Source organism: Callithrix jacchus, chromosome 1, assembly GCF_049354715.1.
Source record: "Callithrix jacchus isolate 240 chromosome 1, calJac240_pri, whole genome shotgun sequence".
Classification (NCBI taxonomy): Eukaryota; Metazoa; Chordata; class Mammalia; order Primates; family Cebidae; genus Callithrix; species Callithrix jacchus.
Window position 1 is genome coordinate 194,805,755 of NC_133502.1, and position 14,394 is coordinate 194,820,148.

At 52.8% G+C, this 14,394-nt stretch overlaps 1 protein-coding gene, 1 long non-coding RNA gene and 1 pseudogene across 11 annotated transcripts in view; 1 reads left to right on the forward strand and 2 right to left on the reverse strand.

Moving 5' to 3' along the window:
* Positions 1-5,479: 5,479 nt before the first annotated feature.
* LOC118146226 (uncharacterized) lies at positions 5,480-6,875 on the reverse strand. Its single transcript, XR_008474217.2, has 3 exons — positions 6,744-6,875; positions 6,084-6,196; positions 5,480-5,615 (listed from the first exon to the last, which is right to left on the reverse strand). It is a non-coding gene; the product is annotated as an uncharacterized LOC118146226 (long non-coding RNA).
* A 205-nt stretch (positions 6,876-7,080) lies between these two features.
* Positions 7,081-14,394, forward strand: part of SPECC1L (sperm antigen with calponin homology and coiled-coil domains 1 like) — a 153,281-nt gene continuing 145,967 nt past the window's right edge. For 2 of the 8 annotated variants that reach the window (XM_035267244.3, XM_078336112.1), the window contains exon 1: positions 7,081-7,163. In XM_035267244.3, the coding sequence (XP_035123135.2) occupies positions 7,105-7,163 (59 nt within the window). In that variant the 5' untranslated portion in view covers positions 7,081-7,104. Of the gene's footprint in view, positions 7,164-12,660; positions 12,926-13,108; positions 13,481-14,394 lie in introns of those variants that run through there. The other 6 variants (XM_035267261.3, XM_078336117.1, XM_035267270.3 and 3 more) reach the window with 4 other exon arrangements.
* LOC100415168 (peptidyl-prolyl cis-trans isomerase A pseudogene) lies at positions 11,020-13,478 on the reverse strand (annotated as a pseudogene). Of its 2 annotated transcripts, none has more exons than XR_013521811.1 (2): positions 13,091-13,478; positions 11,020-11,760 (listed from the first exon to the last, which is right to left on the reverse strand). The product of XR_013521811.1 is annotated as a peptidyl-prolyl cis-trans isomerase A pseudogene, transcript variant X2 (transcript). The 2 variants fall into 2 exon arrangements; XR_013521810.1 differs by lacking the exon at positions 13,091-13,478 and adding an exon at positions 12,428-12,569.

Sequence of the window (14,394 nt, forward strand, 5' to 3'; positions counted from 1 at the left end):
ACCACTGAGTTGGGCAGTGTGATTAGGGCAGAGACCACTGTTGTTTTGCTGGAGAGAGACAATCCCACCTTGGGAGAGGCTTTTCTGCCCCTGCAGGTGGATCTGGGACAGACCGCTGCCAGGATGACCTGGCTGGTGCTCCTTTGCTGTGCTGGGCCCTGGGACAGGGAGGACTCCCGCCACACACAGCCTGGGCCTGGGTTCTTACCTGCGGCCACTGCTCTGTACGAGCCCCTGGTCTCGGGTGGTTTCTGCTTGGTCTGGGGTTTGGTGGTTTGGTGTTGCTGCTGAGTCCAGCCTTTCCACCACCTGTGCGTGGGCCCTGGGTATTCTCAGCTGCCTATCGTCTTGCCCTCAGAAGCCTGTCCAGCTTACAGGAGAGCTGCCATGGGCTGGAGATGGGCGTGCAGCCTGGGTCCTACTTGGGTGAGTGCAGCTTGAGGAGACCTGGCCACATCTACTGTGCCACAGGTTTACCCTCAGCACTGTCCACATCAGCTGTCAGCCTGAGCCTCCCCAGGTGAGCAAGGCTCACACGGCAAAGCCTACCATGGCCAATGAGGTTGCTGAGCCCAGCCAGGACCTTTCTCAGACTCCCAGGAGGTGACTTCCTGAGCTGCCTGGTCAGCTCTCTCGGGGTGAGAGGGGCTTGTCACACAGGTCCCTGCCTGCAATGTGACCCTTCTCAGCTTCTCTCCACAGCCCTGTTTAATAGTGTCACCAACACCAGGGAGCAGGACCATTCATTTCGCCCCAAATCTGAGTTCATTCCACCTTGAAGAGACTTCCTCATCCAATCTCTCTACTTGATAGCTGGGGAAACCAAGGCACACAGAGCACCCCCAGCTCACTTGGGGTCTCAGAGCTGATCTATGAGCAGAGGCTGAGATCCTGGAATCTTGTTCTCCAGCCTCCCCGTAAGCTCATTCCCTTTCTGCTGGACAAGATGGGACCTGCCCTCGACCAGCAGCCCTGGCCTGTACACTGCTGTGCTCATGCAGGCACTCAGACCGAGATATCCAGGCAGCATGTATTTTACCGTTTTTTGTTTTTTTTTTTTTTGAGACGGACTCTCACTCTGTCACCCAGGCTGTAGTGCAGTAGCACAACCTTGGCTCACTACAACCTCTGCCTAGCGGGTTAAACTGATTCTCCTGCCTCAGCCTTCAAGTAGCTGGGACTACAGGCTCACGCCACCACACCTGTCTAATTTTTGTATTTTTAGTAGAGATGGGGTTTCCTTATGTTGGCCAGGGTGGTGTCGAACTCCTGACCTTAGGTGATCTGCCTGCCCTGGCCTCCCAGTGTGATGGGATTACAGGCATGAGCCACTGCATCATTTAAACCTAGTGAGATACCTGGCACAGTGGCTCACACCTGTAATCTTCGTACTCTGAAAGGACAGGGCAGACAGATCACCTGAGGTCAGGAGTTTGGGACCAGCCTGACCAATATCATGAAACCCTGTCTCTAGAAAAAATTGTCCCTGCATGGTGTCACACCTGTAGTCCCAGTTACTCAGGAGGCTGAAGCATGAGAATCACTTGAACCCCAGAGGCAGAGACTGCAGTGAGCTGAAATGGTGCCACTGCGCTCCAGCCTAAGCGACCGAGGGAGACCCTGTCTCTAAACAAATAAACAAATGTGGCCAGGGGTGGTGGCTCACCCATATAATCCCAACACTTTGGGAGGCCAAGGAGGGTGGATCACAAGGTCAGGAGTTCAAGACCAGCCTAGCCAAGATGGTGAAATCCCATGACTACTAAAAACACAAAAATTGGCTACATACAGTGGCAGGTGTCCGTAACCCCAGCTGCTCAGGATGCTGAGGCAGGAGAATCACTTGAACCGAGGAGGCGGAGGTTGCAGTGAGTCTAGAATGCAGCATTGCACTCTAGCCTGGCCCACTGAGCAAGACTCCCTAACAAATAATTAATTAATGTACACCTGTAATCCCAGCACTTTGGGAGACTGAGGCAAATATATCACCTGAGGTCAGGAGTTCGAGACCAACCTGACCAATATACCAAAACCAGGTCTCTACTAAGAATACAAAAATTAGCTGGGAGCTGTGGCGTGTGCCTACAGTCCCAGAAACTCGGGAGGCTGAGACAGGAGAATTACTTGAACCCAGGAGCAGAGGTTGAGCCAAGGTCCCGCCACTATGCTTCAGCATGGGTGACAGAGTGAGATTCTGTCTCAAAAAAAGTACATAAATGTCAAACAACCATCTATGTCTGAGGCCCTGGAAAAATAAGTAAGTGAATAAGTAAATAAATAAAGGCAGATTTCAGAGTCGTGTAGTGGAAGCGTGCTGGTCCTATTCATGTGGTAAAGGCAGAGTTTATACAGAAGCCTCACAAGAACTTTTATATCCAGCCCTGAAAGAAAGCCGTGATTGCCTCCATAGAAACAGTACATGAACTAATGCACGGGCTCTCCCAGACAGCTCTGGAAAGATCAACAGAAAACGGAATGACACGCTCAGCCCTTGAGGCCAAAATGCCCTTCCCCAGAGCAGATGCCACAAGACGGGGAGGAGGATCGGGTTGGAGGTCACTTCTGGGAGGGAGCATGGCCACACCCGGGGCAGGGGTGTAAGAGCTTGGGCGTTCTCACTGGAAGAGAGCTGGTCCGCGATGGCCAGCTGACAGGCAGAGCCTTGCATAACCCAAGTCATGGAAACAAGGACATCAAATTATCTTTGTCTGATGAAGATGTGATCCTGGATTTAGAAACATGTAAAGGCTCCACCAGAAAACTCCTAGACTTGATAAGAAAATACAGTTATTAGCAGGATAAAGAATCAACATAGAAAAATCAGCATTTCTATACACCAATAATGGTCTAACTGGGAAAGAAATTAAAAAGGCAATCCCATTTACAATAGCAACAAAATGAAAAACGTTATGCCACAGAATGAATTCTATCGAGGGGGTACGAGATTTCTACAAGGAAAACTACAAAACACTGATGAAAAAGTTTAAGAGGACACAAAGAAATGGGCAATCATCCCGTGCTCATGGATGGAAGGAATTCATAGCATTAAAATGACCATACTGCCCAAAGCAGTCTAGAGATTGAATACAACCCCTACCAAAATACCAACGTCATCACTCACAGAACTGGGAAATTCTACAATTCATATGGAACCAAAAGAGCTCAAAGAGCCAAAGTCATCCTCAGCAAATAGAAAAAGAAACTAGAGGCATCCCATTTTACTACAAATTAGAACAACAAAAATTTTGACAAGTGTGTGGTAAGTAAAACAGCATGATCATAGCATGAAAATAGACACATAGATCAATGGGACAGACACATGAGAGAGCCCAGAAAGACAGCCACATATTCACAGCCAATTGATCTTAAAGAGAGCCGACAGAAACACACTTAGAGGAAAGGATGCCCTTTTCAGTGAATGGCACTGGGAGGGCTGGATAGCCGCATGCAGAAGAATGAAACTGGACCCCTATCTCTCACCATATCACCATATACAAACATCACCTCCGGATACATCCAAGACTTGAATGTAAGATATGAAACTACAAAAATGTTAGAGGAAAACCAAGAGAAAACTCTTCTGGACTTCGCTCCAGGCAAGGAATCAATGAGGAAGACCTCAAAAGCCTGACCTTAAGAAGGATGAGCTGGAGGATGGCCCAGCGGACCTGTGTCCAGCAGAACCCTGGACAGCGCACGAGGAAGCCTTACAGGCCAGGTTCCTTCTTGCTGTGCCCACGTGGGCAGTGGGGTTGCCAGGGTCAGAAGCTGGCCCAGACTTGCACCCAAAGCCTGCCTTGTTTTGCAGTGGCACTGGGTCCCCACCTTGTAATTGGGGGTGACTGCTTAAATGGTGTCCCAGAAATATGACTGAAAGGAAAGACAAAAATGCCGGCCAATAGAATTGCTCCTTGTGTTGCCTCCCCCGGCCACCACGTGGGTGCTCTGCCTAGTGGGGGTCCCCTGGTGTTCAGGCCCCCTCATACCCCATTGCTGTGTGTGGTGCTCAGGGCCTTTCTCTTTGCCACTTTGGTGCTGAGGGATCCATTTCTGGAACTCAGAGCTGGGGCTGCCTCTCTGCTCCCCAGGCCCGTTTGTGTTGCAGAAACCACCAGTCTCAAGGGGGCTGGGCCCCTGCTTTCAACGTTTAGCGAAGCCACCTGGTTTTGGCAGAGGCACCGTGTGAGGAGGCAGCATGCACCTCACAGGCAGAGGCAGCGGATGCCTCAGGAAGGGACCCAGCTGAGCCGGCAGCCACAGCCAGGCCCACTTGCTTCTGGCCAGGAGACTTAAGGTGCAAGTGGTGGGTAATGAGACTCCTGCAGCTGAGTGTGCTGTGGTGCCCTGGGCTGGCTTTCTTGGAGCAGATGAGGCTGGGGCTGCAACTGGAGCTGCCAGATGGGAAGACAAAAAGAGTGCTTCGAGGTGCGGGTTCCCTGCTGCTGCCCATGAAGGACCACAGGTTTGTGCTGGGCTGTGGCTGCTGCGGTAACAGGAAGTTTTGGTACTGGAGTGGGACCACAGACCCTTCATCCTGCTGGGCTGCTGGTGTCCTTTCCTGAGGACGTGCTGTGCCTGAGGCGCATCAGATGGGCCTGAGGAGATTGGAGGAAGCTTACGCTGGAGCCTGCAGGAGGGCCCAGAAAGAGAGGCTGGGAAAAGGGACTGTATCTAAGAGGGTAACCTCAGAGTCACTTGCTGCCTTGGGTGCCAGGTTAGCAGATGTGCTGGCTGCAGAACTGGAACCAGATCCAGATACAGCAATCTGCAGACCAGGAGAGAGAGGGTCAGTGGAAACAAGGGGTCCCTGTGTGAAGGGGACAGGGAAATGCACACACATTGGGGTTGGGGATTTCATCCTTTTGCTGCTGGGAGAGGCAGGAAAGGCAGACTGGGTACCTGCTGCAGCTGTGGCTGAGGCCCAGGGATGTGAGGGGCCTCTTTGCCCTCCACTTGGTGGGGCACGCCACGTGGGGTTCCATGTAGAGGGGGTAAGGGCCCCTGTGGCAGCTGCAGCAGCAGAAGTGCCAGGCCTTGGGCTTCTCAGGCCACATGCAGTCCGCACGTGGAGCTGGGAAGGGGGCACAAATCAGCGAGGTGACCTGGGTTGTGTCCCGGGAGTGTGAAGAGGTGTCAGGAAGGGGATATTAGGAGAACAGGGGGCTTGATGAGCAGCGCTTCCTCCCAGACACAGCAGGTCTAGAGGGGTCCCCTGCAGCAGATGCTAGGAGGGACACACGGCCCAGGTATCCTGAGGACTTGTGAGTCTGCTGATGTGCATCCATGCTGGGTGCTTTAGGGACAGCAGACGGACAAGTCCCTGTTGCAGGTGAGGACAAAGCTTGGGAAGGCCGTGAGGCTCTACAGTCCCGGATTGCCTAGGTCTCACCCTGCAGTGCACTATTAATGCACCAGAGTGTTGCCTTCTTCTCCAGGTCCATGTCTTCAGCAGTGACCCGGTAACCCAGCTGTAAGGGAGGTGGCAGCATCAGAGGCTCCCTTCACCTGCGTGGCAGCAGAGGAAACTTTCTTCTACGAGGCCTAGACTCCTGAGATGTGGGGGAGCCATTCCTGGGGTCCAGTTTCCCTGGTGGTGCATCTGCTGCCTTTTCACCCTGGGCGTGAATGACAGCCTGAGAGTTGTCCTCACTCACTGTCTGTGAGGAACTGAGGGTCACATGGCAGTTGGGTGAGTCTGGCCCCCTCCTCCTCTTTAGCACGGGAAGCCTCCTGTGCAGCTGTAGGAGCTGGAAATGGCATTTCCTTTGGGGCAGGGGCTTATCCTGCAAGGCTGGGATCTCTGGTCATATCTGCCTTCTGACCTCTGAGCATGGAGGTCTCTCTGCAGAGGCTTGGGCCTGGGCACTAAGGGCAAGGGGTCTCCATTATCCCCTAGGGGCCTAAATGCAGACTGTGCATCCCTGGTGCCCTCAGGGCCCCTGCAGTCCCAGATGGCCTTGGCCTAACCCCGCAGTGCACTATTAATGCACCAGAGCGCTGCCTTCTTCTCCAGGTCCAGGTCTTCAGCAGTGACCTGGAACCCCAGCTGTAAAGGAGGTGGCGGCATCAGAGGCTCCCCTCACCTCCGTGGCAGCAGAGGAAACTTTCTTCTACGAGGCCTAGACTCCTGAGATGTGGGGGAGCCATTCCTGGGGGCCAGTTTCTCCCCTGGTGGTGCATCTGCTGCCTTTTCACCCTAGGCATGAATGACAGCCTGAGAGACAGCCTGTGAGTTGTTCTCATTCACTGTCTTTGAGGAACTGAGGGTCAAATGGCAGTCGGGTGAGTCTGGCCCCCTCCTCCTCTTTAGCCACGGGAAGCCTCCCGTGCAGCTGTAGGAGCTGGAAATGGCATTTCTTTTGGGGCAGGGGCTCATCCTGCAACGCTGGGATCTCTGCTCATATCTGACTTCTGACCTCTGGGCATGGAGGTCTCTCTGCAGAGGCCCGGGCCTGGGCACTAAGGGCAAGGGGTCTCCATTATCCCATACAGGCCTAAATGCAGACTGTGCATCCCTAGTGCCCTCGGGACCCCTTTTTTCACCATCGGGACTCTCTTGGACTCTGGGGTCCTTGTCCTGCTCAGGCATCGCTGCCTCGCTCTCCCTTTGGGCTCTCAACACGATCTCCTCTGGACAGGAGTCTGGGCCTCAGCTGGGTGTTGTGGACCCCAAAGCGGTAGGTAACTCCCTGCTCCTGGGCCCCACAGAGTTTTTGTGTGGAATTGGAAGCTTGCTGTGGTACCTGTGCATCCAAATTGAAGGCAGAGGCAGGATCGCTGGAAAACCTTCTTGAAGTTGTTTTGACACAGCAGGGAGGAGATCCCACAAGCAAGGTGAACGGAGGGATGGGGAGAGCGGGCTCAAGGCAACTGAGCCCTACTGGCAGGTCCTTGGCACTTGGGCCGGACAGGGATAAGGGGCACAGAGTGCCCAGGTAGCCCCTTCTCGGAGCAGTGGGGAACTTTCAGATGTTTGAACTCTCGAGAGCTGGGCTCTGAGCGTCGTCTTGTAGCTGCCAACTCGGCTAAAGACTAAGGGAGCAGTTTCTCCTGTTGCCCGGCAACGCATCTTTCAAACCCGCGGGAGTGGGGGCGCGTGCAAAAATGGGCACAAGTGAAAGATCTGCGCCAGAAGGGCGACCTTCAGGGATTCACGCGACAAGGTATGCACGCCAGGCACCTGCTGACAATGCGGTAGGGGGAGTGGTGCAAACCCTGCGCGCGAGGCACGTGCTGGCAATGGCGGGGGGTGGGGAATGCAAGGTATGAGCGCGAGGCACCTGCGGGCAATGACGGGAGTCGGGGCCCTCGAGGGTAGAGGGGCGCGCTCAATAGGTACTAGAAGGAGAGGTGCGCGCACAAAGGACGCCGGACCTGAAAGGACTGGCGTGGCAAGGTACGCGCACAAGGTACTTGCTCGCAATGGCGGGAGGGGGAAAGAGCGGCGCAGCGCAATAGGTACTGGAGGGAGAGACGCGCGCACTAAGGACTTGGGACCTTAGTGGATTGGTGCTGCAAGGTACGTGCATAAGGCACCTGCTGGCAACTGCAGGATTGGAGGCGCGGTGGTAGGGTGGGGGGGCAGCGCGCGCATTAGGTACTGGAGGAGAAGTGAACACAAAAGACCCGGAACCTTAACGAACTGGAGTGGCAAGGCAGGCACACAAGGCACCTGCTGACAACCGTGGGAAAATGGAGGGGCCGGGGCGGGGCAAGCGAAATAGGTACTGGAGGGAGAGGCACGCGCACAAAGCACGCGAGACATTAACAGATCATTGCAGCAAGGTATGCGCACAAGACACCTGCTGGTAATGGCGCGGAGGGATCAAGGTGTGCTCGAGAGGCGCCTGCCTGCTGGCAATGGCGGCGGAGGGGGCAAGGTATGCGCAAAAGGCACCTGCGGGCAATGGCGGGGAGGGGTCAAGGTGTGCGGGAGAGGCGCCTGCTGGCAATGGCCGCGGAGGGGGCAATATATGGGCATAAGGCACCTTCTGGCAATGGCGGCGGAGGGGGCAATGTATGGGCACAAGGCACCTGCTGGCAATGGCGGGGAGGGGTCAAAGTGTGCACACGAGGCACCTGCTGGCAATGGCGGCGGAGGGGGCAATGTACAGGCACAAGGTGCCTGCTGGCAATGGCAGCGGAGGGGTCAAGGTATACACACTAGGCGCCTACTGGCAATGGCAGGGGTGGCTGTGCGGCTTGGGGACAGCGGCGCCCAGTCGACCAGATAACTGAAACTACAAGTGTGGGACACCACACCCAGCTAATTTCTTGTATTTTTTGTAGAGTCGAGAGTTTCACCTTGTTGTGGAGGCTGGTCTCAAACTCATGGGCTTGATCAATCTTTCTGCTTCTGCCTCCCAAAGTGTTGGGATTACAGGCATGAGATGTCCCGCCTAAATATTTTTGAGATTCACAGAGATGAGTAGGTACAACTTGTAGTTATATTTAATGTCTTTTGAAATTACTTGGCCACCCCCATTGTAATTTAAATGATTTGTTCCTGACCTGGTTTTTCTTTTTTTCTTTTTTTTTTTTTTTTGAGACAGAGTCTCACTCCGTCGCCAGGCTCCACGCTGGAGTGCAGTGGCACAATCTCGGCTCACTGCAACGTCCACCTGGTTTTTCTTTGTTGGTGAGGGTTGCAGACCCCTTACACAACATTCCACGAATGAAGCAGTGATAATAAACCTGCAGCTGCCCGCAGGGGGCGCTGTGCGGAGGGTCGCAAAACGACCTGGTGGTTCCTGGTGCCACCGGGGGTGTTGCCTCCATTCTACTTTCTGACACCTGCACCATGGGGCCAGGCTTGATGTGACCCCATCACTGCTCAGTTCACCACACAGTTTTTTGTTTGGAGACGGAGTCTAGCTCCGTTGCCAGGCTGCAGTGCAGTGGCGCCATCTCAGCTCACTGTAACCTCTGTCTCCAGGGTTCCAGCGATTCTCCTGCCTCAGCCTCCTGAGTAGCTGGGACTGCAGGCGCGCGCCACCATGCCCAGCTAATTTTTGTATTTTTAGTAGAGACAGGATTTCACCATGTTGGTCAGGATGGTCTCAATCTCTTGACCTCGTGATCCGGCTGCCTCGGCTTCCCAAAGTCCTATGATTACAGGCGGGAGCCACCGCGCCTGGGCCACTACACAGTTTTATCACTTGATACGGAAGACTTGACTCCATCCATGTTCCTTAGGAGGTTACTGGAAATGATAGCGCTGTAAATTCCTGGGTAAATGAGCAACCGACATTTTCAGGAGCCTCCACACATCCACACTGCCCTTCCCTCCGCCTTAAAACCTTTAGGCTTGATTGACCTGGAGATAACCCATCAAACTCAGCCCCCACTGACCTGTTCATTCCCACACGAATATTTCTGACATTCCCAACACAAGGCTTGTCCTCCAAGGGACAACTTGTAAACACTTCTAAAAGAAAGGGTTGGCTGGATGGGAGGCGGTGGCTCCCACCTGTAATCTTAGCACTTTGAGAAGCCAAGGTAGGCAGATCACACGAGGTCAAGAGTTTGAGACCAGCCCCACCAACATGGTGAAAACCTGCCTCTGATCAGCCTGACCAACATGGTGAAACTCTGTTTCTACCAGACATACAAAAATTAGCTGGGCAAGGTAGCACGCACCTATAATCCCAGCTGCTCGGGAGGCTGAGGCACAAGATTCCCTTAAACTCAGGAGACAGAGATTGTAGTGAGCCGAGATCAGGCCACTGGATTCTAGCCTGAGCAATAGAGCAAGACTCAGTCTCAAAAAAAAAAAAATAATGTTAAGACAAAAATCATAAGGAAATTACATAAACAACTTTATGCCAGTTTTTTGTGAAAATATCAAAAGGGCCGGGTGCGGTGGCTCAAGCCTGTAATCCCAGCACTTTGGGAGGCCGAGGCGGGTGGATCATGCGGTCAAGAGATTGAGACCATCATGGTCAACATGGTGAAACCCCGTCTCTACTAAAAATACAAAAAATTAGCTGGGCATGGTGGCTCGTGCCTGTAATCCCAGCTACTCAGGAGGCCGAGGCAGGAGAATTGCCTGAACCCAGGAGGCGGAGGTTGTGGTGAGCCGAGATCGGCCATTGCACTTCAGCCTGGGTAACAAGAGCGAAACTCCATCTCAATTAAAAAAAAAAAAGAAAGAAAATATCAAAACAGACAAAAACAGTTGTATTTATAAAAAAATACAACTTCAGTCTGGATGGGGTGGCTCACGCCTTTAATCTCAGCTCTTTGGGAGGCCAAGGCGGGTGGATCATCCGAGGACAGGAGTTCGAGTCCAGCCTGGCCAACATGGTAAAACGCCAACTCTACTAAAAGCACAAAAATTAGCCAGGTCTGGTGAACCATGCCTGTAATCCCAGCTACTCAGGAGGCTGAGATGGGAAAATCACTTGGACCTGGGAGGCAGTGGTTGCAGAAAGCCGAGATCAAGTGACTGCAATCTAGCCTGGGCAACAGAGAAACTGTTTCAAAAGAAAAATATAACTTCATAAAAATGAACTAGGAAGAAACAGAAAAGTCAATATCTAGAACCGTTAAAGAAATTGAGGCTGGGCGCAGTGGCTCATGCCTGTAATCTCAGCACTTTGGGAGGTGGAGACGGGTGGATCACCTGAAGTCAGGAGTTTGAGACCAGCTTGACCAACACGGAGAAACCCCGTCTCTACTAAAAATACAAAATTAGCCAGGCGAGGTGGCACATGCCTGTAATCCCAGCTACTCAGGAGGTTGAGGCAGGAGAATTGCTCCAACCCGGGAGACAGAAATTGCAGTGAGCTGAGATCCTGCCACTGCACTCAGGTGTAGGTAACAAGAGCGAAACTCCATCTCTTAAAAAAAAAAAAAAAGAAGAAGAAAAGAAATTGAATGTTTATTGTAAAATCGTCTGTACCCCATCCCCTCAAAAATCTCACAAAAAACAAAACCAAAGAAAAACACCTGGCCCAGATGATTTTATAGACAAGTCCAGCAAACACTGCAAAGAACAGAGTCTTTATCTTCCACATATTTTTTTTTGTTATTTAGTCTTTATTTCATAATCATAAACTTACTCTGCAATCCAGCTAGGCATGGAAGGGAACAAGGAAAACATGGAACCCAAAGGGAACTGCAGCGAGAGCATAGATTTTAGGATACTGCAAACAAATGCGGTAGAGGGCACTCTCCTGAGCTACAGAAGGAATGGTCTGGTGGTTAAGATAAAACACAAGTCAAATTTATTAAAGTTGTTCACAGTCAGTAATGGTGATCTTCTTGCTGGTCTTGCCATTCCTGGACCCAAAGAGCTCCATGGCCTCTACAGTATTCATGCCTTCTTTCACCTTGCCAAAGACAACATGCTTGCCATCCAACCACTCAGTCTTGACAGTGCAGATGAAAAACTGGGAACCATTTGTGTTGGGTCCAGCATTTGCCATGGACAAGATGCCGGGACCTGTATGCTTTAGGATGAAGTTCTCATCATCAAATTTCTCCCAGTAGATGGACTTGCCACCAGTGCCATTATGGCGTGTGAAGTCACCACCCTGACACATAAACCCTGGAATAATTCTGTGAAAGCAGGAACCCTTATAACCAAATCCTTTCTCTCCAGTGCTCAGAGCACGAAAGTTTTCTGCTGTCTTTGGAAGCTTGTCTGCAAACAGCTCAAAGGAGACACGGCCCAAGGGCTCCCCGTCGACAGCAATGTTGAACACGGTGGGGTTGACCATGGCTGATATTAAAAGGCTCCAGGCGGCGGCAGCGTTTCTGCAAAAGCCAAATTTTTTTTTTAATTGCGATGAAGTCTCTCTGTAGCCCAGGCTGGAGTGAAGTGGCGTGATCTCAGCTCACCATAACCTCCGCCTCCCAGGTTCAAGTGATTCTCCTGGGATTACAGGTGCACGCCACTGCACCTGGCTAATTTTTTGTAATTTTAGTAGAGACAGGGTTTCACCATGTTGGCCAGGCTGGTCTTGAACTCCCGATCTCAGGTAATCGCCTGCCTCGGCCTCCCAAAGTGCTAAGGATTGCGGGTGTGAGCCACCGCGCTCGGCCTACATAATCTTTCAGAAAAAGAAGCACATGGAATTCTCCCCAACTCATTGTGAATTTAGTATAAGCTTAATAGCAAACCAGACATGAATAGTACAAGGAGGCAAAAGTATAGACTAACTTCTTACAGACAAATATGAAGAAATGCTAAATAAAATATTAGCAAATAATCCAGCAACGTATTAAACATGTATAACGAACAAGTTATGGTTTTCCTAGGAAACTAAGGTGATGTAATAAAAAACTATTAAAGTAGCACAAACTATCAAAGGAAAAAACTTGTATGATCATTGCAACCTGTTCATTTGCCCCATAATAGAATTTTTAATGTTCCCTTATGTATCGGGAGCGGCAGGAGGCAAGGGCTTTGTGTTTTTCTCACCACTGTCTGGCTCATGCCTAGCACCGTCCTTGGCACACTGGAAACACGCTGAGGACAGTCTTTGGGACTAGCGCACTCTAAGCAACATTACGCAGGGCCTCTAAAGAGACCCGCCTTGCTAGGCTCCGGCACAAATCATGACGCGTGCGCATTGGCTGCCCGGGTATTTTTTTTTTTTGACCAGGCAAGTGGTAGGGCGCCTGCGCGATCCAGTGTCGGGAGCGACACGCGCTAGAGAGGCGGGGCTGCGGCGCCTGCGCCATGAGGAAATGTGGGCGGGGTCCGCATGGCGCCTGCGCAGGCGGCCGCAAACCTGCTGGGCGCGAAGGGGCGGGCCAAGGGCGGGGGCCGCGAGGGAGGCTAGGCGGTCCCGGCAAGCGGCGCCGCGGGGTTGGTTGCTATCCTGAGGTCGGACTCAACGGGTCCCGGCTGAGCCACTGGGTGAGCTCCGCCCGGCCCCAGCCACGAGCCTGCGAGGGAGCGATGCGGCGCCGCGCGGTAAGAGCCGGGGCCGCGTTCCCGCAGTGTTCGCCCGAGGGTCGGTTTATCGCCTCAGAGCCGCCCGCGCGGCCGGGCCCAGGCGTCCCCGCAGACCCCGGCAGGCCCCGCGCCTGCGCCGTCCCCCTCCTGGGCCCCTCCAGTCTGTCCCGCGCCTGCGCCTACCCCTTCCCGCGCCGTCCCGATTCCGAGCTCCAAGGCTCCTGGGACAACCCGCAGGCTTTGCCGCGGAGATCCGCGGGCCTCCGTCCGCTGGTGCCGGGGTTGAGCTGGTTCTGGGACCCCGCCTGCGGCTCGTCAGTGTGTGGACAGGCCGGGTACGACCCTAGTGCTAGCCTTTCCGGCGCTCCGGGACAGGCTGGGGCTGCTAACCCATCGTCCGGGTACCCTGCCTCGGGCGGGACAGCATTGCTCCGTGGCCCCGAGGGCGCAGCGCGGGGAGCGGAGTCCAGGAGCGGCGGCCCCAGGGCCTGCTGCGGGTGCTGCTTCTGCCGGGGCCGGCCCCCCAGGCCGACGGAACGTCTTTTCTTCTGGAGACCTGGCTCATTGCATCAGGTTGGGTGTGAATAATCTGGTGTTTTGCTGAGGAAATTTTGCATTTCCAGGAACTTGGTAATTGTATCAGCTTAGGTAGTTAAATCTACGACATCATAGTCATGGCAAGTTGGGCAAGCTGCCCTGGAGATGACGAAAAGAAATCGGTTTCCAGTAGTTTTACCCATTTACAGAACACGCAGAAATTCTGTCATCATTCAAATGCAGGAACTTGATTTGTTAATGTCCTTGATCATTTGAAGTAGGGAAGGGCCAGGAAAAGATTCTTGTGGCTACTGCCCAGGTGATTACAGGGGACAGTGTTTTCTTGTGTCAAAAGAGCCTTTTAAGCCGTTGAAAATACTTCCCAAGTTTGTAACAGATACAAACCTTTAAAAAATGACATTTGCTGTCACCCAGTAGGACATATCTTGAGATGAAATCAGAGCCGTAGGCTTTGTGGACAAGAGCAGTCATTTCTGGTGGCTTGGGGCGGGGGGTCGACTGCAGTTTTATGAATGTAGATGATACCAAAGGGAGTATAGTTGTTTTTTAGTAATTAAAAACCAGGCCAGGCGCAGTGGCTCGTGCCTGTAATCCCAGCACTTTGGGAGGCCGAGACCAGCGGATCACCTGAGATCAGGAGTTCGAGACCAGCCATTACAAAAACTGGGTGGGCGTAATGTCACCTGCATGTAATCCCAGCTACTCAGGAGGCTGAGGCAAGAGAATCACTTGAACCCGGGAGGCGTAGGTTGCAGTGAACCGAGATTGTGCCACTGCACTCCACTTCAGCCTGGGTGACAGCATTCTCCATCAAAAAACAAAACAAAACAAAAAAAACCCCAAAACAACAAAAACAGACATAACAAGGCTGAGTGCAGTGGCTCACGCCTGTAATCTTAGCAGTTTGCCGAGGTGGGTGGATCACCTGA